Source organism: Schistocerca nitens, chromosome 11 (assembly GCF_023898315.1).
Source record: "Schistocerca nitens isolate TAMUIC-IGC-003100 chromosome 11, iqSchNite1.1, whole genome shotgun sequence".
NCBI classification, from domain to species: Eukaryota; Metazoa; Arthropoda; class Insecta; order Orthoptera; family Acrididae; genus Schistocerca; species Schistocerca nitens.
In genome coordinates this window covers 148419202-148445784 of record NC_064624.1, presented here as the reverse complement: position 1 = coordinate 148445784, position 26583 = coordinate 148419202, and the positions used below count along the sequence as shown (strand labels likewise).

Here is a 26583-nt window from a genome sequence, read left to right as displayed (position 1 = left end):
TTTAGTGAAGCTGTAATTGTTTTATTCCAGATGTTCATACTACAGGAAGTTTCACGTCAGCATCTCTACCAACTGCTGATTGTTTTTCTGCCTGGCGATATGACGTGGGGTGGCCCCACTGTCATCCCTTGCTCCCCTGTCAGCCCCTGCCTCCAGCAGCACAGCCACAACCTCTGTGTGCCCATAGGCAGTGGCCCTGTGTAGCGGCGTCCACCCATCCTCATTCCTGGCGCTGAGGTCAGCTGAGGCCGCGACCAGCAGCCTAACCACAGCTGCATGGCCATATCTTGCGGCTGAGTGCAGAGGCGTGTTTTGCGAGTTGCTCCTGGCGTCCACTTCTGCTCCACACTCCACCAGACATCTCACCGCCTCGACGCGTCCCTCCACTGCTGCCTGGTGCAGAGCAGTCCTCTCCTCCGAGCCCCTAGCCGCCACGTCTGCCCCTGCTGCGAGCAGTGCCTGCATCTCCCCAACTGCTCCTTGCTTAGCTGCCTGGATCAGCCTGCTACCTCTCTCCTTTCGAGAAAGTGTCCTGCACGAAACATCGAGATTCTTGCACTTTACTGTAATCACACATACGAAATGGAGAAAACTGTATTAGAAGTGACACTGAGTAGTTTTGAATACAGTGACAAATTAGAAATCTAGACTTTTTCCTTCTATTTCATAGAACACTCTGAAAGTCAGTATAGCAAACTCCTCTCATCAAAGTCTTCATCCAACATTCCATCGCAAAAAACTTAAATTTCATCTCATAATCAACATTGCTGTCACATTTCGTCACAGATCATTCTACATTAATTTTTAATGATTATACGAGCAGCCAACAAACTGGAATTGTTTCTGATCCTCTTAGTGTTTCCCTAAGAGTGATGCTGAGGGAGCTATACCGCCATGATCTGCCTAGGGAGTGTGCATTGGTTCACAAAGACCTGTGTCTCACATGGTGTACTAACAGTGGTAATACTTTGTTTTAAAACACCCAAGTCATACAAGTGTAAGCCAAATCCATAACTTAAGAGTTGGCCAGGTATGGAGCAACCCAAGTGATTCACATACAGACATCTATATTTGTTTTTGCCACTAATACTGTTGTAATAGTAATCAGTTACAAACTGCTTTGGGTTAGTGACACCGAAACACGTTTAGTCTACATGCTCTCATTTATACTTTGCATCATCTTGAACCAGCACTTTAATTACCATCTGTTTGTCTCATCAGCATGTAATGTTTTCCACTTTAAAACGACAAGCTCTTGCTATGATGCATTAATAAAACAGACACACTGACTGTGAAGTAGTAGTTTGCAGGGAGTTGCACATCGAGGGCTACAATGAATGAACCGTGAAGGCAAGTTCTACCTAACTGCACTTCATTCTTCCCTATACAATCATTGCTTATTTTATCTCTTCTGTAGTTAATGTCCTGTCTGAACATCTTCTCTGTAGGCCATGGTTACAATCATGCAATTTCAAAACATCAACTTTCGAGTACTTTTTTGTGGATACTATTATAACGCTAGAATAAAGTATCAATACTTGGAATTGCATATCATTCATTAATTCAAACCAAAATGATGAAGACACATCTTCACAACCAGCCCTACATCAGAGACAGTCTGAGCTCATTACTCATAGTCAAGATCACAGAATTAGATGAAATCCTTCTAGCACTGTAATATTTAAAAAACAATGCAATATATGATTCCATGTTTCTGCAGTTCAAATCGTGCACTATTCAGAATAAAATTTTACTCTATTTTCGTAAGTAAAATGTATCGTTAATGATCTATGCGTGTCACAATTTGGATGACAGTAATAGACTAAGAAATTATAGTTCATATAAATACCAGCAGGGGAGAACTCTTCAGCAATTACAGATTGTTTTCTTAATCATTTAAATGTTAAACATTAATACTAGAAGCTATGCCGCTTGGCGTCAGATCTAATAAGGTATTGGATACTGTGGTGTCACCGCCAGACACCACACTTGCTAGGTGGTAGCTTTAAATCGGCCGCGGTCCATTAGTACATGTCGGACCCGCGTGTCGCCACTGTCAGTGATCGCAGACCGAGCGCCACCACACGGCAGGTATAGAGAGACTTACTAGCACTCGCCCCAGTTGTACGGACGACTTTGCTAGCGACTACACTGACGAAGACTCTCTCATTTGCCGAGAACATAGTTCGCATAGCCTTCAGCTAAGTCAATGGCTACGACCTAGCAAGGCGCCATTAACCGTTTCTGGAGAGTATAACTTGTATCGTCAAGAGCGATGTACACCAATGATGGATTAAAGTTAAGTATTCCAGCAGCTACGTACTTTTCTTTATAGCATTCATTCCGTATCCTGATTCAGACCTCACGCCAGCCTGCGTGAGTTTAACGCGTGCATTTCGGCCTCCTCTCTTAATTAGTGTGCATAGTGTTGGCTAATCTGCCAACACTACATATTTGGCGACGACGATTAAAACGGTCTTCTTCTTTATACTTAATTGATTTACTTGTGTCATGGCTTCGCCACACTCTCCAGATGTACTGTCCGAATTTTATCGCTTGCAGAATCAGCAGACGCAGGTGTTATTGGATGCCCTTGGACAGCTCGTCCAGGGTCAACGTGCAATGCAAAACGATGCGGCGGCCGCCGCTTCACCGCTACCGCAGCCACAACATGCTGTTGCACCCCGTTTCGTCATTTCGATGCGGCAATGGAAAGTTGGACGGAGTGGTCACGCCAATGTGGATTCCATCTCGCCGCCTACAGAATTCAAGGTAATGAGCGGCAGCCGTTTTTGCTTTCGTGTGTAGGTGTGTCCACCTACCGTGTGATAGTGAAATTGTTTCCCCGACGCGACGTAGCAACTCTGTCCTACGAAGACATTTTGTCTGCTTTAGATGCCTATTTCAAGGAAACAGTCAATGTCGTTGCAAAAAGGTATACGTTCTTTCGTACAAAACGTACGGCCGGTCAGACTAATAGGGAGTGGGTTGCAACATTGCAAGGACTTACTAGGGATTGTGCTTTTGAGTGTGAATGTGGACTCCCTTATTCAGATACAATGGTGCGTGATGCAATTGCACAGAACGTTTCTGATGTTCGCATACGGGAACAGATTTTGAAACTCGTCAATCCCTCCCTTCAACAAGTGATAGACATATTAGATAGGCAAGACACACTTGACTTTGCTCAGGAATCATTTCAAACTTCGCCAGCCGTGTGTCACATTAACCGGCCCGCCGGGCGCGCTGCACGGACCGTTAAACGGCCCTCGCGCACGTCCGCGCAGCTGCGGACTAGGTCTCAAACACGTGTGTCGCGTAAGCATGCCAATGCAGTTCTGAAATCATGCCCGCGGTGTGCAACTAGAAATTCGCGTGACAATTGCCCGTCACGCCGAGCTATTTGCTTTTACTGTCATAAGAACGGACATGTTCAAAGTGTTTGCCAGAAAAAGCTCAGATCGGACACTCACAACCATTCCAGGCCCTTTGCTTCGCGCCGGAATCGAACCCAGAATACTCGGGCTCGTGGACCTTCGCCCATGGACATTCATGTAGTTAATTCCACCCCGTCCAGTGCCACTTTCTCTAACAGTGACTGAGTTCGTCCCACAAATGGTGTGCGTCGACGTCGCCGGAAATCCCGTAAAGTCGCAAGTGCTTCTGTACCTGTATCAGTTCAAATTTCACGTGACAGTCGCTCTTGTCGTCAGGACAATAAACTTTTTGTAGACTTGGACCTTGAAGGCAAAGTAATACCATTCCAGCTCGATACCGGAGCTGCGGTTTCATTGATCAATCACGACACTTACAAACAACTGGGCAAACCGCCATTGCGTGCCGCAAATGTTCAGCTCACTAGTTATTCCGAACAGCTTATCCCTGTGTTAGGACAGTGCAGCCTTCTTGCAACATACAAGGGACAAACAAAACTTGTGTCATTTTACGTTCTTCGTTCTTCTTCTGCAGTGAACTTGTTTAACTTGTCTATAGTCAATCAGGTCCTATCAGTGAACCAGACTGTGCCTTCCGCCAGTGTTTCTCGTCTATGTGAAGACTTTGCAGACATTTTGGCACCGGCCTTGGTTGGGCTAAGAACTATGAAGCACATTTGGAACTGAAAGTAAACGCGCAACCGAAATTTTTCAGGGCGCGCAATGTTCCCCACGCATTGCGTGATGAGGTCGCAAGAACATTAAACGATTTGGAATCACAAGGTGTAATTGAACGTGTGCAGGCTTCTCTCTGGGCCTCACCCTTAGTAATTTTACCAAAACCTTCCGGAAAATTGAGACTTTGTGTGGACTTCAAAGCTACAGTGAATCCACAACTAGTGATTGCAACTTTTCCTTTGCCCCGCCCGGACGATCTTTTTGACAAACTGTGCCCGGGTAAATACTTTTCGAAATTGGACCTAGCAGATGCGTACTTGCAAATACCGGTGGACGCAGAATCCCAGCACGTCTTGGTGGTTAACACGCATCTTGGTTTGTACCGATTCAAAAGACTGCCATTCGGGTGTGCATCCGCCCCTGCATTGTTTCAGCAGTATTTACAAACTGTTTGTGCGTCGGTCCCTACTGCTGCGAACTATCTGGACGATATTGTGATCTCCGGAAGGACAGCAGCCGAACATTTCGAAAATCTACGAACATTATTTCAGGTATTGCGACAAAATGGTCTTCGCTTGCGGAAGGACAAATGTGTGTTTTTTGCTCGTGACTTACCATATCTGGGACATGTCATAAATGCACAAGGCATACATCCCAGTCCAGAGCACCTCCGTGCCATACAAGACTTACCTTCGCCGCAGAATTTGCAGCAGTTACAGAGTGTGTTGGGAAAAATTAACTATTACCATAAATTTGTGCCGCGCGCTTCTTCCATTTCAGCTCCGCTTCATCGCTTACGCCGTAAAGGTGTTCCGTTCGTCTGGACGACGGAATGCGATACCGCCTTTCGCCGGTTGAAATCGGCGTTGCTTTCAACTACTTGCCTTACGCCATTCGATCCCCAGAAACCACTTTTGTTGATGGTAGATGCATCGGATTTCGGGATCGGTGCTGTGCTTGCGCACAAAGATGGATCGCATGATCGCCCTATTGCCTTTTCGTCCAAATCGCTCTCGTCTGCGCAAAGAAATTATTCACGGATCGAGAAAGAAGCTTTGGCTCTCGTATTTGGTGTTACAAAGTTCCATGATTTCTTGTATGGTCGTCACTTTACCATCATCACGGACCACAAACCTTTGACATCGCTTTTTCATCCGAACAAGCCTGTACCTCCACGTACAGCGCAGAAATTCATTCGCTGGTCTATTTTCCTCTCGCAGTACCGCTACGATATCTTGTATCGGTCCACTGCTAAGCACGGAAACGCCGATGCGTTGTCCCGTTTGCCTGTTGCTGAGGATAGAGCATTCGATTCTTCCGAACTTGCTTGCATGTTCATTGATGCGGAAACCGATGACGTGGTCGAATCGTTTCCGATTGATATTCGTCGTGTAGCTACAGCCACAGCTGCTGACCCTGTCCGTGCTACCGTTTTGCGTTTTGTTGCTACGCAATGGCCCTTGTCAAAGCCGCGGATCGAGGATCCTCTGGTTCGCCGATTTTTTGCTCACAAGGAGAGACTTTTTGTGCGACGTGGTGTTTTGCTGTTGCGTTCTGATAATGATCAGTGCAGGGTCGTGGTTCCACGTTCGTTACAGTCCTCTGTCTTACGGCTTCTCCACCAAGGACATTGGGGTATAGTGCGAACGAAACAACTTGCTCGTCAGCACTGTACTTGGTTCGGAATCGATGCTGCGATTACGAATATGTGCTCTTCTTGCATGGCGTGTGTCGAACAACAATCCGCACCACCGCGGAAATTCTTTGCATAGCCGAAAGCCACTTCCCCTTGGCAACGCTTGCACATCGATTTTGCTGGTCCATTCTGGAATGCTCGATGGTTGGTTGTGGTAGATTCATTCAGTAATTTTCCTTTTGTTGTCCGGATGTCTTCCACGACGTCATCTGCCACCATCCAAGTGTTGTCTGCTATCTTTTGCATTGAAGGTCTTCCACAGACTATTGTTTCCGACAATGGCCCACAATTCATGTCCGCAGAATTTCAGTCATTCTGCAAGGCCAATGGTATTCAACATCTGACATCCGCGCCGTTTTCGCCTCAGTCAAACGGTGCCGCTGAACGATTGGTCCAGACTTTCAAGTCATAGATGTTGAAGTTGAAAGAGGCGCATTCTCGGGAGGACGCGTTGTTGCTCTTTTTGTCTTCGTATCGCTCTCAGCCCCGAGATGGTCGCTCGCAGGCTGAGTTGCTCCACGGTCGTCCTCATCGAACCTTGATGTCTTTGCTACATCCGCCGCATCAGGTTCCTGTGCAGCGGCAGACTCCTGTTTTTGCTCCAGGCGACGTTGTATTCTATCGCAACTATCGAGGTTCACGGCGTTGGCTCGCAGGGCGCATTCTTCGCTGCCTCGGCCGCGCGATGTATTTGGTTTTGGGGGCCTCTGGTGAGGTGCGTCGGCATCTCAATCAGCTGCGCCTCTGTCGTCGCACGGGTTCTGCCGCTCCCCGTCTGCTTTCAGCGACGGTGCCGTCCGGTCAGCGCCTTGGGGACCCATCTACTGGCTCGCCTCATCCCCAGGTGTTACCGACGTTGCCTTCCATTTTGCCCATGGCGACGCGCCACCACCGCCTGTTCTCCCGCCGGCGACGCCCGCAGTGGACGCGTCGCTGCAGCCGCCAAGCGCCTCCCTGGGTCACGCGCCGCCGATCGCTTCCCGTGACCAGATGTCCTCCGCCATGCAACTCTTGCCCGCTCCGGACCACATGGCGTCTTCGCGCGTCGGGTACCCCGACGCGATGGAGGTCGACCCTTCGGCCCCTCCTGTCTCTTTACGGGCGCATACACCGCATGTTGGCGTGCACCCTGGACTAGGTTTTCAGGCGTTTCCTAGCTCCCCTCGGACCGAATGGCCGGGTGCGGGTGGCACAGCCTCGCCTGTTGATAGGCTCCCCACCTCATCGCATACGTCAACATGGGGTCCTCCCCACGGCGGGCGGAAGCCTTATAACACAACCGTTCGCCAATTTGCGGGGGAGGAATGTGGTGTCACCGCCAGACACCACACTTGCTAGGTGGTAGCTTTAAATCGGCCGCGGTCCATTAGTACATGTCGGACCCGCGTGTCGCCACTGTCAGTGATCGCAGACCGAGCGCCACCACACGGCAGGTCTAGAGAGACTTACTAGCACTCGCCCCAGTTGTACGGACGACTTTGCTAGCGACTACACTGACGAAGACTCTCTCATTTGCCGAGAACATAGTTCGCATAGCCTTCAGCTAAGTCAATGGCTACGACCCAGCAAGGCGCCATTAACCGTTTCTGGAGAGTATAACTTGTATCGTCAAGAGCGATGTACACCAATGATGGATTAAAGTTAAGTATTCCAGCAGCTACGTACTTTTCTTTATAGCATTCATTCCGTATCCTGATTCAGACCTCACGCCAGCCTGCGTGAGTTTAACGCGTGCATTTTGGCCTCCTCTCTTAATTAGTGTGCATAGTGTTGGCTAATCTGCCAACACTACAGATACCTACAGCACCGTATGTGTTAATACGTCATTACCCATACTGTTGAACAAATTCCACAATTGATTCGAATGCAAGAACCCCCTCCTCTAGTCCTACACACGGTCTCGATGGTTGAGTTATGGGAAGCCTACATTCAGCATGCTGGGACATTCGCATGGGTGCTTCTGTGGCTCTGTGTAACCTGCTATTGAGAGGAGGGGAACTCTGTGCTTTAATTCTGTAGCTGAACAGCCACATACGTCATCTACAGTGGGAGGCGATTCTTGTACACACATGTGTCTTTACTAGGACTGCCAGGGACGCCAAACTTTGGGGGTGTGCAAGAAGTGTGGACTAAGGACAGCTTCACCCTTCACGCTGAGGAATTATGGCAGGAGAAGGCGTACAAACCAGTTTGGTGACCAGCAGTTCTCCCATTCATGGCTGTGTACATAATGGCGACTTATGGATTCGGCGACAAATAAACACATGGACGAATATCGAGACAGTCTCAATTCCTGTAACAGAATGTTTCAAAGCATTAAAAATTCACTTTCTCTTATCGTTTTCTCTAGTTTTGCTTAAAAACTGCACACATAAGAACTTCATCGACAACCATGATTCAGTCCAAAACACTGCACTGATATACAGGGTGGTTCATTGATCGTGACTGGGCCAAATATCTCACGAAATAAGCACCAAACGAAAAAACTACAAAGAACGAAAGTCGTGTCGCTTCAAGGAGGAAACCAGATGGCGTTATGGTTCGCCCCCTAGATGGCACTGCCATAGGTCAAACGGATATCAACTGCGTTTTCTTAAATAGGAACCCCCATTTTTTGCTACATATTCGTGTAGTACGTAAAGAAATATGAATGTTTTAGTCGGATCACTTTTTTCTCTTTCTGATAGATGGTTCACAATTGTAGACGAACTGTTGGTAACAGGTAGGTTTTTTAAATTTCGGATGTCCACTGTTCAAAGTGCCGTCAATGCGAACAAGAGGTGACCGAGACATGTAACCAATGGCACCCCATACCGTCATGCCAGGTGATACGCGAGTATGGCGATGACGAATACACGCTTCCAATGTGCGTTCACCGTGATGTCCCCAAACACGGATGCGACCATCATGATGCTGTAAACAGAACCTGGATTCATCCAAAAAATGTTTTGCCATTCGTGCACCCAGGTTCGTCGTCGAGTACACCATCGCAGGCGCTACTGTCTGTGATGCAGCGTGAAGGGTAACCGCAGCCGTGGTCTCCGACCTGATAGTCTGTGCGGCTGCAAACGTCGTCGAACTGTTCGTGCAGATGGTTGTTGTCTTGCAAATGTCCATATCTGTTGACTCAGGGATCGAGACGTGGCTGCCCGATCCGTTACAGCCATGCGGATAGGATGCCTGTCATCTCGACTGCTAGTGATGCGAGGCCATTGGGATCCAGCACGGCGTTCCGTATTACCCTCCTGAACCCACCGATTCCATATTCTGCTAACAGTCATCGGATCTCGACCAACGCGAGCAGCAATGTCGCGATACGATAAACCGCAATCGTGATAGGCTACAAAGTCGGAAACGTGATGGTACGCATTTCTCCTCCTTACACGAGGCATCACAACAACGTTACACCAGGCAACGCTGGTCAACTGCTGTTTGTGTATGAGAAATCGGTCGGAAACTTTCCTCATGTCAGCACATTGTAGGTGTCGCCACCGGCGCCAACCTTGTGTGAATGCTCTGAAAAGCTAATCATTTGCATATCACAGCATCTTCTTCCTGTCGGTTAAATTTGGCGTCTGTAGCACGTCATCTTCGTGGTGTAGCGATTTTAATGGCCATTAGCGTAACTGCAAGTGAGTGGTTCTGATGTGAACTTAATCGAAAGAAGGATGTGGATCTGCCTTATCGACACCGAGCGAGGTGGCGCAGTGGTTAGACACTGGACTCGCATTCGGGAGGACGACGGTTCAATCCCGCGTCCGGCCATCCAGATTTAGGTTTTCCGTGATTTCCGTAAATCACTCCAGGTAAATGCCGGGATGGTTCCTCTGAAAGGGCACGGCCGACTTCCTTCCCCATCCTTCCCTAATCCGATGAGACCGATGACCACGCTGTCTGGTCTCCTTCCCCAAACCAACCAACCAACCTTATCGACACTGACTGAATCCCCAAATCAAAATAAAAAATTGTAGAGACGAAATAATTTTTCCTGACAACTGTACTCTCTAGTTTATCAAAAATTTCAAATGATATTTTCAATACAACAGTTGGTAAACGTCCTGATAGATGGTATCACGAGTGTGAAAGTTGTTGATGTGTAGTGACGTAACTCACCGCAAGCGAGAGACTGCGGCCTCATCAGGAGGAGGGGTGTGGCGGGCAGCTGTGGGTGGTGCAGCTGCGGCAGGAGTCCGGCCGCGGTCGCTGTGGGGCCGGCTGCGGGTGCCGGGGGTGGCCGGCGCACTGTGCACAGAGGGGCTCTGTGTGGGTGAACGTGCTCGCACGGGGACCATCAGGTTGCTTACTACAGACGGCACAGCTGAGGGAGTGTCTCAAAAAGAAAACTGGATGCATACTGAAAACAATAGCAGGTTGTCAGTGAACACGAATGACTTAAAAGTGAACCAATTTGCTTCTACACTCTTTCTCCTGCATACACATAACTTGCCAACAAACTGTTCAAAATGATGCACAAGCTAAGTGTAAATAAAGAGCCAGCCAAATTGGTGGACTGACAGTTTTACTACATACTACATCAATAATCGCACAGAAATTACAACGTCATGCATCAGACTTTCTCACACCTTTAAATGTACCACTGCGCTCATTAGAGGCTATTCAAACCGTATGTAGTTGATGAGCCAGGAACGGGACTATAAGAGCCACAGAAAAAAAAAAAAACCAAACAAAAAAAAACTTGGAGGAGAGCAGATTTCAAACTTAGCATGCTCTCCACGATGTCTAACGACTACTGAGGTCGCTGGTATGGAGTACCTGGCAGTAGGTGGCAGCATAATGTACCTAATATAAAAAAGGTATGTTTTGCGGGTATCCGGATACTTTAGATCACACAGTGTATCTCTAAGTTTTTATATAGCCCATTTTTCCCGGCATATCTTTATATCATTTGTGCAGAAGCTTGAGGCCAAAACCAAAGTAACAATAAAATAGAAGTAATGACTGAATAAGGATGGATCACTTAAAGCTCAAAACGGTTTTTGATGTTACGTAATACTTGGTTCTTACCCGATTTTTTTTGTCTATGGTATCAGGTAATAAACACAGTTCAATATCAGAATTGGATGAAATCAGTGAAAGCACCGCCAATCAGTGACGGTGTGTTTTACAGGAGAGATTTACTCACGGGCAGTCAGCAGCAAATACTGTAGCCTTGAAAATACACACCACATAGAACTGGGAAACTCAGACGAGTAGCTCGTGTCGTGCTAACCTGGGACCGGGTGGTGCACCAGCGAGCAGCTGGGTCACTACGATCACGTCTTCAACACAGTTCCGCATCGCGTCAGCCCATCCCTCTGTGGCCATCACCTGGACGTTGCGGGCCTTTACGAAGGCGACGGCGGCCGCAGTAAGGTCTGGGCAGGAGTGCCTCACTGCCAGCACAGCCGCGGCTGCCGCGTTCTCGACGGTCAGCTGAGCGGCCACCTGCTGCTCGCAGATGGACTTCAAGGCCGACAATCCGTATTTGTCAGCAGCGGCGAGGAGCTGGGGGGCCATGCCGGGCAGCTGGGGGGCCTCGAGGGTGTACAGGTAGCCCAGCAGTTCCCTCAGCACCGGGCCCTCCACGTCTGCGATGCTGACCTGACCGCTGCTGGCCTCCAGCGTGTCGTGCTGGAACATGGCCTGGAACACGGGGCTCCGGGCGGCCAGGACGGCCCGGTGCGCCGCCAGCCGCGTCTCCCCCGCCAGCAGCGTCACCACAGCGCCTTCGCCCGCGTCCAGAAGGGCGCCGAGGCCCACGCAGGTGGTCTGTTGAACCTCTTCAACTGCTGCCATTGTGGATGAATCTGAAACACACCGCCAATGAGCAGCCCTCTGCCCTTCTGGAACACCCCCAGTGCTTGTACGAGGCTACGAGGCTTATGCAGTGACAGTAAAAGCCGGTTCCCACTACAGCGCCGCCTGCGGCAACGGCAGCGGCAAACGTTTTCCGCTTTGACGCGGCGGCTCGCGGAATTGGCGTTCCCATCTGGAAGCGGCAGACGCCAGCGGTAGCCAATGACGGACAGCCACTGAGGTACGGGGCGGGACCCACCGAAACGCCCAGTGCGTTTGATTAACTATATCTTACACTTACATGAAGGAAAGACGAAGTTGGGTGAGGACATACAAATTTTTCATTTTCTGTACAATGTACTCTTTCACATATTTCATTATTCATGTTTAGAGGCACCTGTTTGTGGTGAAAATTTTTGCCCGATTTCGTCATTTTTAAAAAGTTATTTCGATATATTTTTCACTAGTTTTTTTACATTTCGTCAATAATTTCGTTAAATTTTATTTCCACTTTTCAGCAGTAAAAGGTACAGGAAATACATTTATGGCACATTTGCAGTGAAAAATCTTTTATTTTACATAAATTGAAAAAGCATAAATCATGAAAGTTTGGAAAACATTTATCCTGTCCTAGAGTATGGACACAACACACAAGTCAGCCCGGGAAAGACAAGGATACCATGACTTCCACATTACTGGGAGTCAGAGCTGCTCTCCTGTCAGACATTATATTGTAATATCTAGAAAATGATCTCTCACTATCAACATTACTGACTGGGATCCACAAAGCCTCCACTACAGCTTTACACAAACCTGCTCATCCATTCTCTCAGCTTCGGATGATCAACTTTTTCCATCGGAATGTTAGCCTCAATGAAAGCTCGAGTAGTCGATAAAATGAATTCTTCTTTATCATTTTTCGCTCGTTTTGCCCCTGCAGTGACTTCCGTGAGCGTAGCTTGTCTTTTTCTACCAGTAGTTGTTAGCGCCTTCTCCTTGTTCTTCTTATGGGAAGAACTGTTATTAATGTGTTTCAGGCACGTTTCCTTCCTCTGCCACTCAATACACACATTGCAGTATTTGCACATAAGTATCTTCCTAGCCGGCCGTTGTGGCCGTGCGGTTCTAGGCGCTTCAGTCCGGAACGGCGCGACTGCTACGGCTGCACGTTCGAATCCTGCCTCGGGCATGGATGTGTGTGATGTCCTTAGGTTAGTTAGGTTTAAGTAGTTCTAAGTTCTAGGGGACTTATGACCTCAGATGTTGTCCCATAGTGCTCAGAGGCATCCAGTATCTTTCTACTTTTGTCGAAAACATAAAATCCTTCGGACGAAAATTCCTTTTCTCGGTCGAAAACTGTCACTACCATATTAATCATCTGTAGCACGACAACACAACACAAAATACCACACTCAATGCACCGGCGGTCCACAACGATTTCCAACACGCAATACTGAATACACCGCCAGAACATCCAGAACATTGTAGAATGTCTTTGGAATACTCGATATATTATACATATCGAAATGGTGTACAATCTATATCCTCTGTATTACCATACCTCCAATCGAATTTCCGCAGTTAAGTTCAAATGACGAGATTTTGCAAAGTTTCGTCAATTGTTTCCCGATTTGGCTTAAAAGTAAATAGTTTTGCGTTTTCAGCAAAATGTGTAAAATTTCGTGAAAATTTCGTCATTTCGCGCTTTGCGAAAAACAGGTGCCTCTACTAATGTTTTATTATTTCACCATAAACAGATTTCGTGACTACCGTTCATGATTGGTCACTATCTCCTAACTCACTGAAACAATGTACGATAAAAGAGATTATTCAGATAGTTAAGTGAGACAAAAATTTAAACTGTGATACGGTAGCAGGTACACGAAAACAGTAACAACACAAAGGCTACGGGTAATGGATGAAAGTGGAAGCCTGATAGAATTTCCCACAAAGCATAATGTAATCATCACCAGCACCTTGCTTAAGGATCACGAAAGAATAATATATATTTGGAAATGAGTTTTCGAAGCCAGATTTTAAGTTATAACACATTTCCCGGTGCAGACGCAAACCTACACTAATTTATTGGTTACGAGCTGCATTTTACAGCTAAAGAGACAGTAAACGGCAGCAAATTAAGGAGATGGAACTTGAATAAGTCAAGACCCACAGTTTTTCGATAATCTTAAAGTTACCGTAAATCAACGACTGACTGAAACAGAGGAAGGCATCCGCTAGAATACGAATGGATATCTTTGAGAGAAGAAGTCGTGAATGCAGCAGAGTATGTGAACGGGAAACAGGTGCAGTAGAAATCGTTAGATGAAACTTAATATATTAAATTTGACAAGAGGGAAAAGTATAAAAATGCAGAAAATAAAGTAGGCCATGTGAAAAAGAAATATCTAAACATGACGTTGACAGAAAGTCTAAAATCGCAACGCGATTTGCACTTGGAAAACATAGGAGAATGAAAATGAGAAAGAAGAAAGTAAACTTTGCTCAAAGGAGAAGCATCTGTCAAGAACTCATTTGGCAAGCCAGAACTAAGCAAATAAGAGAAGCTAGAAAGTGGAAGGAATATGTAGAGAGAGAGGGGGAGCGGTTGTACAAACTAACATAAGCACAATGTTAGATTCCTGTGAAATGTCTCAACACGCAAAGCAATACTGATCTTACCACTTACCTAAGTAGACAAAATGAAGAACTATGAAACTGTGTTTATAACATTTGCATGTTTAGAGAAAGGTTTTGACAATCTTAATTAAAACATTCTTTGAAGCTCTGGAGTTGTCATCGATAAAACACAGAGACACGGGATTATTTATAACTTGTACAGAAACCAAACTGCATTTCTAAGACTTCAATGACTTGAAAGGGAAGCAGTAATTGAGAAGGCAGAAGTAGAGAGGATATAAAATTAAGACTGTCAATAGCAAGAAAAGCTTTCTGAAAAAGAAAATTTGTTCACATCGAATATAAATTCTAACGGTTGGGTACTATTTTACAAAGGTATTTGTGTGGAATGCAGCCTTGCATGTAAGTGAAACGTGGATGATGAACAGTTCTGTCAAGAAGACAATGGACGCTTTCAAAACGTGGTGATCAATAAGAATGCTGAAGATTAGATACGAGGATCGTGTAACTAAAGAAGAGGTACGGAATTAAGTAGAGGAGGAAGAGGAAATTACGGCACAACTTGACTACAAGAAGAGTTAGTTGACAGGACATATTATGAGGCGTCAAGGAGTGAGGACACAGGGGTTGGGTGATAGTGTTCTGATAACAATCATCCGCTGAAATGCTATTCTACTATTTAACTATTAATTTTAGCAGTGAATTTACTCTTCCATGCACTTCTCCACAAAACATTTAAACCAAAACTGAAATCAGCTGAACACCAAATCTTTCAACCACTGTCTGCAACTACTGCATTCATTTTCAACTTTCTAAAACTATCACACATACAGATATAACGGGGACAGAAATAAACGAACATTAGTTTTCAGCATATAACTCTTTAGGTTGGCAACATATACATAAACAAACCAAACAGGAAGGGACATGAGGTGAACACACTGTAGTTACGACTTCAAATCAGAGTTTTCGGTAAAATGTCTACAGCTAGTGACAGAAGAAAAAAGAGCGAACATGAAAATGTGCTTATGTTGCATAATCTATGTTTTAGTTCAACCTCCAGCATGTGACCGGGTGAGGGGAATCGCAGATGTCCGCCAAAAACTCGATCACTGTAAGTAATCAGTTATTCACGTAAAAAAAGACATGAACAGATTTATAATTTGCAAGTATCACATATCAAAACAAAACTGAATCATTCTAGATTCCACCGAAGATGCCTTAAAGTAAAAGGCGAAATGCGTCTTGAACCAATAAAGTACACTGGATCAAGAAAAAACGTTCGTTACTTACCAAAGGAAATAATCAATAGCTGTAGATACTTAGCAAATTACATCTTATGACATACCAGCAAATTAGTTTCGGTTTAACTTCTCATTCCACATGCTATTAAATGCTGTTTAAAAGAATTCATCTATCCCTTCTGAAAAACTGTAGTTACTTTCATATCTCGGTAGATAAATAGATTTTGGATATTTATCATGCGACGAAATACATGACTTTTTACAAGTTATCGTTTGCAAAAAAACACGTTTCGATTTCTTGAACCGTTTACGAAATTTGCGGTTGATACAACCATATGGTTTACGACGAGTAGGATGCAGTATTGGTCGCATCGCGAGCGACTCACGCGCGTCACCGCACAGCATGTCCGCTGACATATCATTCAATATCGCGAGAACGGTGATAGCTATCGTTCTGCTCTCAGCTTTAAAAACAATTTCGATATATTGACTAAATTTCATACGCAATAATGTATTACCTAAAATGAACCGTTCGCAAAGTCCACGCAGTGCGTTTTTACCTCTGCACACTCATTAAAATTTCGTGTAAAGCTTTACGTAAATGCGATACAGCAAGTAACCACGACGAATAACGAAAATAAATTCGGTCCTTTATCGAGAGAAGATATCAGGCTGTAACATGCACAAGAATCAATTTTTTCTACGGAATAGTTTTTTGAAATCGGATGATAAGTATTTCATAGCTGCCGCCGCGTCCGCGCCAGCGGTTTGGCGAAAGTTCGTGTGGCCCAGGGTTCCGTACCTGACGTCACGCTCAGCGCGTTCTGTGATTGGTGGAGCGGACCTGGAGCGCGGCACGCGGCAGCGGCAGCGGTTCGACATGGGCAAACCGCGAGGCAGAAGGCGTTTCCATGGCAACCACGCCGCTGCCGCGCGGTTTCAATGCGCGGCAGCCCTAGTGGGAAACGCCCTTAAATGTTGCCCCTCACAAGTCTGTTGCAATAACATACTGTCCTATCTGTATAAACTTGATGCCACAGGTGAACAGCTGCAATTCTTCGACCACACGATCCTCGAGATTTATGGTTTCTCTTATTTAGCACAATGTGCCCTCAGAATGGGTAGAGACCTCAATTGCTTAATTTCTTTCAACAGAAGTCTTTCGAAATTAAGTCTTTCAAAATGGAGATACTGAAAAGGTCATACGCAACTATGGCGCTCCTGTACTACACCACTGATCCCTCTAATCTCTGCTGTTAGTGGAACGACATTATGCAACTAGAATCTGTATTACTCTGCTCTAAGAGCTAGTTCTTCATATTGCCTTGTATGATCTGTCACACAGAGCACTGGCCATCTGCTACGAGTACTTCAGTCTGGGAAGCCTCACCGGCAAACATTGCATCAGGGTAGCAGCTGCAGTCACACCACAACTCCTTCTCAACATTTCTGACATATTCCAACAATACGACACCAAACTGTGCACAGTGAAACTTCGAGCCAGTGAAAGGGAGTATGTGTCCTCGGAGTCTTTCGTGGCACAATGTTTGAAAAAATACTTCTCGGTTTTCAGGCCGCATCGATTTGAACAAAATTTTAGAGTTTTTGGTCGAAGATAGCCACCGAAAGAGTGAGAATTTTAGTCGAATTGGTGCAGCTTGAAAAGTGAGAACTTTTATTCAAAGAGAATATGTTTTCCATTTCAGTAAGGCCAGAATTACACTATCAAATTTCTTTGTCAAATATTTTGTCAAAGACATTTGATGGTGTAATAGGGAACTTTGTCAAATGTCGTCAAATATTTGATCAAATTACGGCCTCGCTGTCTTCTGTTCACTGCAATGTGACATGTTGCCACGTGGAGCGCTAGCATCGCTGCAGTGTTCTGTCATCTGTAGTGTTTTTATAAACATTGCCGGTAAATACAATTGGTGTGTGCCGACAACTACAAAATTAATAGAGATGTATGAAGCTCATGAGGCACTTTACAATGTGAGGCAACCTGAATACAAAAATAGATTAAGAAGATTGGAGACCTGACCTGACCTGACCTGACCTGACCTAACCTAACCTAACCTAACCTAACCTAACCCTCTCCTGTAGCAAGGAATCGGAGTGTGACAGTGAGCCTGTCTTCTGCAGATGTAGCAGTTCTTAAGTGAGTATTGTGCTTTGTGATATGAGGATACACTTCACTCAGCAATTACTGATGTATGCTCATCCATTCTTAAGTAATTGATGTACGACTTGACGTCCTTCACTATGAGCTCATGTAATAGGTTTTGTTGAATGCTTTTATCGTGTCATCGTAAAACACAGGGCTTCAGCCAGGTACGTTTCCTTTTTTTCCCCCACTTCTCTGCCACATGTGCATACAGTGCAGTTAAGGTACATGCAATTGCTGCGGTTAATAGCAAGTTGATATTGTCAGCCATCTTGAACTGTGACATAAAATATGATGACAGAGTAATACCCCTTCTAGTGCTACGTCAAATATCTTTGACAAATATGTTTGACAGAATATTTGATCACATCTTTGATCAAATCTTTGACAAAGAGATTTGATAGTGTAATACCGACTTAACACAAATGTTACCTTTTGTTGTGTTCAAGCTCCACCCTCTTCCCCCCCCCCCCCCCACCCGCCCCATTCTGTTAGCCGTAATACAAATAACGTTACCAATTCAGAAAACTCATAAGCATTCTCTCACAGATACTACGAGATTCCTATTAAAACGAAAAGAGTTTGAGTAACTTCATTCATGTCTAACACTTATCAACACCGTCCTACCCCTCTAATGTAGAGCATTAAAAAGTGTCAACGAATATGTAAATATTTTTATTAGTATCAGATAACTACTGCTTTCATTTCCTACAGTTTTTGTCGGTGTTAGGCACAGATGGTTAATTTAGGTGGCACTAAAAACCGGTAAAGCAACAGACACTGATTGGATGTCTCAACGTATAGATGACTGAACTGGAGACCTTAATTTTTATCCAGTACTGTACAGAAGTCCAGACGATTCTGTCACATAAGCACAAAAGTATGTACTTACAATCGGAGAATAGCAGCTGCTACACCGTTTTATAAATTTGAAGTCAGTGTGATACTACGAGTGTCGTTCAATAAGTGACACAGCACATTTTTCTCGGCCAATTTCGGTTGAAAAATTGAAGAATTTGTTGTGGGAATAGTGGAACATTCCAGTTTCAGCCACTATACCCGCGTCTGCCCTTGCTGATTTACATTTTCCGTGATTTTCCTAAATCGCTTCAGGCAAATGCCACGATGGTTCCTTTGAAACGGCACGGCCTACTTCCTTCCCCATCCTTCCGTGACCCGATCGGGTCGATGACCTCCCTTTCTGGTCCCCTCCCACAAATCAACCAACCAACCATCCCCTATACCATCATCAAGTTCCAGTAAGTGGCGGCTGAGCCCTAGTTGTGTCCGGCTCTTCGAAAAGCGCGCCAGGCGGAGTGCTTTCGCTTCGCGTCCAGTGTTTGCGGTGGCGCTTTCCGCTTGGCGCGCTGTTTGGATCGCTACCGCCCTTTGGAGGGAGGTGGAGCAAGTGTACGGTCGCGTGATGATCGAGGGGGACGTACTGGGCGGTGACCGAGAGAGGTGGTGGCGCGAGCGGGGCCCTGCTGTTGGGGGTCGTCAAGTGCTCGCCACGTGCTTTGGCCGACCTCTTGGCTGTCAGGGACCAAGTCAGCCTTAGACACAGGTACGTGGCTTATGAAGCTTAGAAGCCATGGTGCAGGAGACCAGCGCGTGGGACCGTATGTCTTCTTATCGGCCGTTGATACCACTGGCAGCAGTTGGCTCTAAGAAGCATTTGGAAGTGCGACGACGTGTTCCCGGCGCTGGAGTGGAGTGTGGGAAGTTGAGTACTGTTTTTATGTAACAGAGTTTTATATATATATATATATATATATATATATATATATATATATATATATATATATATATATATATATATATATATTACTGGCCATTAAAATTACTACACCAAGAAGAAATGCAGATGATAAACGGGTATATATATATATATATATATATATATTACTGGCCATTAAAATTACTACACCAAGAAGAAATGCAGATGATAAACGGGTATTCATTGGACAAATATATTATACTAGAACTCACATGTGATTACATTTTCACGCAATTTCGGTGTATAGATCCTGAGAAATCAGTACCCAGAACAACGACCTCTGGACGTAATAACGGCCATGATACGCCTGGGCATTGAGTCAAACAGAGCTCGGATGGCGTGTACAGGTACAGCTGCCCATGCAGCTTCATCACGATACTACAGTTCATCAAGAGTAGTGACTGGCGTATTGTGACGAGCCAACTGCTCGGCCACCGTTGACCAGACGTTTTCAGTTGGTGAGAAATATGGACAATGTGCTGGCCAGGACAGCACTCGAACATTTTCTGCATCCAGAAAGGCCCGTACAGGACCTGCAACATGCGGTCGTGCATTATCCTGCTGAAATGTAGGGTTTCGCAGGGATCGAATGAAGGGTAGAGCCACGGGTCGTAACACGTCTGAAATGTAACGTCCACTGTTCAAAGTGCCGTCAATGCGAACAAGAGGTGACCGAGACGTGTAACCAATGGCACCCCGTACCATCACGCCGAGCGATACGCCAGTATGACGATGACGAATACACGCTTCCAATGTGCATTCACCGTGACGTCGCCAAACACGGATGCGACCATCATGATGCTGTAAACAGAACTTGAATTCATCCGAAAAAAATGACGTTTTGCCATTCGTCGTCGAGTACACCTTGCAGCGTCAAGGGTAACTGCAGCAATGGTCTCCGAGCTGATAGTCGATGCTAGTGCAAGTCGGAAACATGATGGTACGTATTTCTCCTCCTTACACGAGGCATCACAACAACGTTTCACCAGTCGACGCCGGTCAACTGCTATTTGTGTATGAGAAATCGGTTGGAAACTTTCCTCATGTCAGCACGTTGTAGGTGTCGCCACCGGCGCCAACCTTGTGTGAATGCTCTGAAAAGCTAATCGTTTGCATATTACAGCATCTTCTTCCTGTCGGTTAAATTTCGCGTCTGTAGTACGTCATCTTCATAGTGTAGCAAGGTCTTCAAGTTCTAGTGAAATGTATGAGTTTCTTCACCAGTGGATTTGTTGGGATCGTCCCACCGCTGTTTTCGTTTGCCTGTCCGCGCGAATGTGGTAATTGCTTCTTGGTCGGGCTGTTTTGATTCACACCGCGTCGTTCGGAGACTGTGCAGGCACCGCCCTTGCTACATCTTCTGGTTTTCAGTAACTCGGGGAGGTAGTGGCTTGTAATGAAAGTTTTGGGGCTGATCTGCTATGGCCCTGTAGACCACCAGTAACTATTTCCCCGCCGGCCGGGGTGGCCGTGCGGTTCTAGGCGCTACAGTCTGGAACCACGTGACCGCTACGATCGCAGGTTCGAATCCTGCCTCGGGCATGGATGTGTGTGCTGTCCTTAGGTTAGTTAGGTTTAAGTAGTTCTAAGTTCTAGGGGACTGATGACCTCAGAAGTTAAGTCCCATAGTGCTCAGAGCCATTTGAACCATTTTTGAACTATTTAGCCTATTCTGATTTGGGCCCCTTTACATGTGTCACTCCCTCAGCGAGCTAAGGAAATTTTTTTTGGATGTGCCTTTAATGTGAAGGTTTGTGTGCTGGCTTATTGACATTTTATCTCGTAAGAAATATAGGTTATGTAACTGGCGAGAGACAACTATTTTTGCTTAGTACAAGCTAGCTACTTAAAGTTTTTTTTGGAATTGTTCCCTTATTGATATAACAAGTTTAAAATCTTCTTATTGTTAATGTCAAACCTTGCAATATCCTTTACATAGAGCTATTTTTAAAAGGGTTTCTTGAGGTAAAATCTCATTATTGGCAAGATGTTAATGTCATACCTGGTAATCTCCTTTTCATTGTCAAGCTATTTGAAATTGTGTTGAAATTATTTTTTTAAAAAATGCCAGGCTTAAATTTTATTATTGAGAAAGTTTAAAATAAAAAGGTATCTTTAGCAGTGTGTGTTACTTCACCAGCACCTCCTGGCCCCTACTTCCACGATAACGTTTTGGAATAACACGTCTACTTGAGTTGTTGTTTGTGAACGGCCCTAATTACCGGTTCAGCGACCCTACAGGTGGCCTTTAAAATGACATCTGTAATGGAAGCGCGTTCCAAGCAGAGAGCTGTCACAGAGTTTCTTTTGTCGAAAAAATTGACCATAGCATATATTCGTAGGCGCTTCCAGAATGTCTACGAATACCTGGCACTGATCGGTATGTCGTTGCGCGAGGTGTCTGTCACCATGGCAACAAAATCGCGCGAACATATCCGATCTCCTCCGTGCCGGCGGGTCGCACCCAACCGTGCCTCCCGCCATGTTGCAACGTGCTGTCACGCTCGTCCAATAGTTGGGGCTGTCAGAGGTGGCTGCGCATTGGGGTCCTCGCTGCCTAACACGAGAGCTTCTGGGTCAAAGGGCTGATGGTGACGATATCTTGTCGAACATCGTCACATCCAGAGAAACACGGGTTCATCTTAACCGTAAACAAAGCGGCAATATATGCATCGGCGACACACTACCTCTCCTCCGAAGAAGAAGTTGAGAGTCGATAAACTTAGGGACACGCCCTTGTGTGACTCTGAAGGGGTTATATTCTGTTTGGTGTCCTGCCTCGTCGTGCTACATGCGACTCGAAAGTATATTGTGCTCCCCTCAGCAAACTGAAGAAAAGACTTCAACGTGTTCGTGGCCACAAAAATTCAAACCGACTTCTGCTTCTCTGTGACAACGCAAGCCCTCACACGAGCCTGACCGGAGTGGAGGTCGCAGAACTTCAGTGGACGCTTCTTCCTCGTCCATCCCACAGCCCAGATCTCGCACCTTTACCCCAATGATTGATGAACTCCGGGGGAAGCGTACTTGGATGATTTTTTCTTTTTTTGTCATCAGTCTACTGACTGGTTTGATGCGGCCCGCCATGAATTCCTTTCCTGTGCTAACCTCTTCATCTCAGAGTAGCACTTGCAACCTACGTCCTCAATTATCTGCTTGACGTATTTCAATCTCTGTCTTCCTCTACAGTTTTTGCCCTCTACAGCTCCCTCTACTACCGTGGAAGTCATTCCCTCATGTCTTAGCAGATGTCCTATCATCCTGTCCCTTCTCCTTATCAGTGTTTTCCACATATTCCTTTCCTCTCCGATTCTGCGTACAACCTCCTCATTCCTTACCATATCAGTCCACCAAATTTTCAACATTCTTCTATAGCACCACATCTCAAATCCTTCGATTCTCTTCTGTTCCGGTTTTCCCACAGTCCATGTTTCACTACCATACAATGCTGTACTCCAAACGTACATCCTCAGAAATTTCTTCCTCAAATTAAGGCCGGTATTTGATAGTAGACTTCTCTTGGCCAGAAATGCCTTTTTTGTCATAGCGAGTCTGCTTTTGATGTCCTCCTTGCTCCGTCCGTCATTGGTTATTTTACTGCCTAGGTAGCAGAATTCCTTAACTTCATTGACTTCGTGACCATCAATCCTGATGTTAAGTTTCTCGCTGTTCTCATTTCTACTACTTCTCATTACCTTCGTCTTTCTCCGATTTACTCTCAAACCATACTGTGTACTCATTAGACTGTTCATTCCGTTCAGCAGATCATTTAATTCTTCTTCACTTTCACTCAGGATAGCAATGTCATCAGCGAATTGTATCATTGATATCCTTTCACCTTGTATTTTAATTGCACCCCTGAACCTTTCTTTTATTTCCATCATTGCTTCCTCGATGTACAGATTGAAGAGTAGGGGCGAAAGGCTACAGCCTTGTCTTACACCCTTCTTAATACGAGCACTTCGTTCTTGATCGTCCACTCTTATTATTCCCTCTTGGTTGTTGTACATATTGTATATGACCCGTCTCTACCTATAGCTTACCCCTACTTTTTTCAGAATCTCGAACAGCTTGCACCATTTTATATTGTCGAACGCTTTTTCCAGGTCGACAAATGCTATGAAAGTGTCTTGATTTTTCTTTAGCCTTGCTTCCATTATTAGCCGTAACGTCAGAATTGCCTCTCTCGTCCCTTTACTTTTCCTAAAGCCAAATTGATCGTCACCTAGCGCATTCTCAATTTTCTTTTCCATTCTTCTGTATATTATTCTTGTAAGCAGCTTCGATGCATGAGCTGTTAAGCTGATTGTGCGATAATTCTCGCACTTGTCAGCTCTTGGCGTCTTCGGAATTGTGTGGATGATGCTTTTCCGAAAGTCAGATGGTATATCGCCAGACTCATATATTCTACACACCAACGTGAATAGTCGTTTTGTTGCCACTTCCCCCAATGATTGGGATGATAGGGACGATAGGGGCGTTATCGATGCTACAAGACGTCGACCAGTAGGACAGAAACGTGTGGGCTTACAAGCACTACCAGTGAGGTTCCACTGAACGGGGATTACGTTGAAACATAGCGTTTTGTAGTCTGAAGAGTGGGGAGTGATATGATGCACGGGATTTCTGAATGAAACAAACCAGCTTCAAGGAAAAAAGTCTTGCGTTACCTGCTTGTTGGACGCCCCTCTTATTTTCTTATTGTAGTGAAAGTTGCAGTACTGAGAAGGTAGAAGATGTTCCGTGTGGTTTTTGTGCCTCTGTGGTCTACGTTTTCAGCTACAGTTACAGTAACACAAACATACCTGGAACACTGACAGGTTTACTTGCACATAAGCTGACATACTGGCTTCTGTTATCATTTAGCTTTTACATTTTTCCACTATTGTGTTGTGTGAGCTCTTCTGCAGTTCAGTCCAGACTGGAAAATGTGCCTACATCACAGTGTAGAACGTGACACGTAATGTTTGTTCTGTCCATAAACATAAATATGTGGAAAGCAACCTCGACATGTCACGTTCTACGCTGTGCTGTAGGCACATTTTTCAGTCCGGACTGGACTGCAGAAGAGCTCAGACAACACAGCCTTCCTGGATGACAAAAATTCAAATGAATTTGCCACGAAAATCTTTCACTGAAAGAGTATAGTAATTAAGTGCCAGATTGGGGAGCTCCCAATACTAATAACTGTATGCTGCCTGATATCTTCACTACACTGAGGACAATTTATTATAACTCATATCTTTCAGTTTATGATAACTTTTATTTCAACTTTGATATATGTAACGAGTGGTCCAATACAAAACGATGTGTACGGCCCACGGAGGCATAAAACTGTTTCAAAACTTCGACAGAGTGAGTTCAAACCTGTCACAGGGACCACTCCGGTAGGTAGAACTGCCTATATTACGGTCTTGCACTGCGGTAATCAGCAAATTACACAGCTATCGCGTACACACTTAATCAAGCCTGAAGAGGAATTATTGCCACACAGAGCCTAGTGACGCCTGAAGAAAGAAACACTGGACAAATGAGTGCGCCGGCCGCTGTGGCCGAGTGGTTCTAGGCACTTCAGTCCGGAACCGCGTTGCTGCTACGGTCGCAGGTTCGAATCCTGCCTCAGGCATGGATGTGTGTGATGTCCTTAGGTTAGTTAGGTTTAAGTAGTTCTAAGTTCTAGGGGGCTGATGACCTCCCATAGTGCTTAGAGCCATTTGAACCAAGTGGGTGCTGGAGAGTCTCTACTCACCCTTAAGCGTGGAGAGGAGTGACGTCAGGCAGTGAAACCAGCGCAGAAGGCGTCCCAGAGACTGTGCGACCGGCCGTCCTGCCGATACGCTTATGTACATGACGGCTGATGACAGGGGTGCGTGACGTCACCGCGTCCTGCGTGACCTTCCAAAGGCGGCGCGATTAGATAAGCAGTACCTCGAGTATGTATTACCAGATGCCACAGACTTAGCCGTCCGCCTCGACAGCTGAATCGTCAGCGTGACGGACGGCCGTCCTAAGGGGCTCGGATTCGATTCCCGGCGCGCAGGTCGCCCAGTGTGGCGTCGAATGTAACAAGACCTGCACCAAGGCGGCCGGACTTGCCCCGTAAGGGGCCTCCGGGCTAATGACGCCAAACCCTCATTTCCATTTTTCCACAGCCTTAGCTGTGTGAGCAGGCTTAAATAACCCGTCTACTGACACCTACAGCGATATCCGATAACCAGGAATGCGAAACATCAACATGTGTTCCTAAACCGATTGACATTTGGCACTGCGTGACTGAAAATGTTCTCATGATCTCAGTCTCGACAGCATAAAACAGTCTGTTTTGTAATTGCTTATAAAATACATGTGGCTGTAGTGCTGATGCTGGTTTGTCAGTTGCATTTCACTCGAGTCAATAGTCTTATGAGAAACGTACAGAACAGGATACATTTTAAGTGTGTAACATAAAACTTTGTAGCTATAATTCTACATCTACATCTATACTCCGCAAGCCACCCAAAGGTGTGTGGCGGAGGGCACTTTAAGTGCCACTGTCATTACCTCCCTTTCCTGTTCCAGTCGCGTATGGTTCGCGGGAAGAACGACTGTCTGAAAGCCTCCGTGCGCGCTCGAATCTCTCTAATTTTACATTCGTGATCTTCTCGGGAGGTATAAGTAGGGGGAAGCAATATATTCGATACCTCATCCAGCAACGCACCCTCTCGAAACCTGGCGAGCAAGCTACACCGCGATGCAGAGCGCCTCTCTTGCAGAGTCTGCCACTTGAGGTTGCTACACACCTCCGTAACGCTATCACGCTTACCAAATAACCCTGTGACGAAACGCGCCGCTGTTCTTTGGATCTTCTCTATCTCCTCCGTCAACCCGATCTGGTACGGATCCCACACTGATGAACAATACTCAAGTATAGGTCGAACGAGTGTTTTGTAAGCCACCTCCTTTGTTGATGGACTACATTTTCTAAGGACTCTCCCAATGAATCTCAACCTGGCACCCGCCTTACCAACAATTAACTTTATATGATCATTCCACGTCAAATCGTTACGCACGCATACTCCCAGATATTTTACAGAAGTAACTGCGACCAGTGTTTGTTCCGCAATCATATAATCATACAATAAAGGATCCTTCTTTCTATGTATTCGCAATACATTACA

General features: G+C 45.6%; 1 protein-coding gene across 1 annotated transcript; it reads right to left on the bottom strand.

Annotated features, from left to right (window-relative positions):
• LOC126213398 (ankyrin repeat and protein kinase domain-containing protein 1-like) lies at positions 1-25225 on the bottom strand. The gene is made up of 4 exons (XM_049941099.1): positions 25176-25225; positions 11039-11615; positions 9922-10050; positions 1-532 (listed from the first exon to the last, which is right to left on the bottom strand). Exons 2-4 carry the CDS (start codon positions 11602-11604, stop codon positions 52-54), a joined length of 1176 nt encoding a protein of 391 aa, XP_049797056.1. The 5' UTR covers positions 11605-11615; positions 25176-25225; the 3' UTR covers positions 1-51.
• Between the last annotated feature and the right edge of the window lie 1358 nt (positions 25226-26583).

Coding starts and splice junctions, on each gene's coding strand:
- LOC126213398 (XM_049941099.1), bottom strand. CDS start 11,604: ATGGCAGCAGTTGAAGAGGTTCAACAGACCACCTGCGTGGGCCTCGGC. Junction 10,051..11,038: donor GGTGCACCACCCGGTCCCAG/GTTAGCACGACA, acceptor CTCTGTGCACAG/TGCGCCGGCCACCCCCGGCA. Junction 533..9,921: donor GCCGCAGTCTCTCGCTTGCG/GTGAGTTACGTC, acceptor TGTTTCGTGCAG/GACACTTTCTCGAAAGGAGA.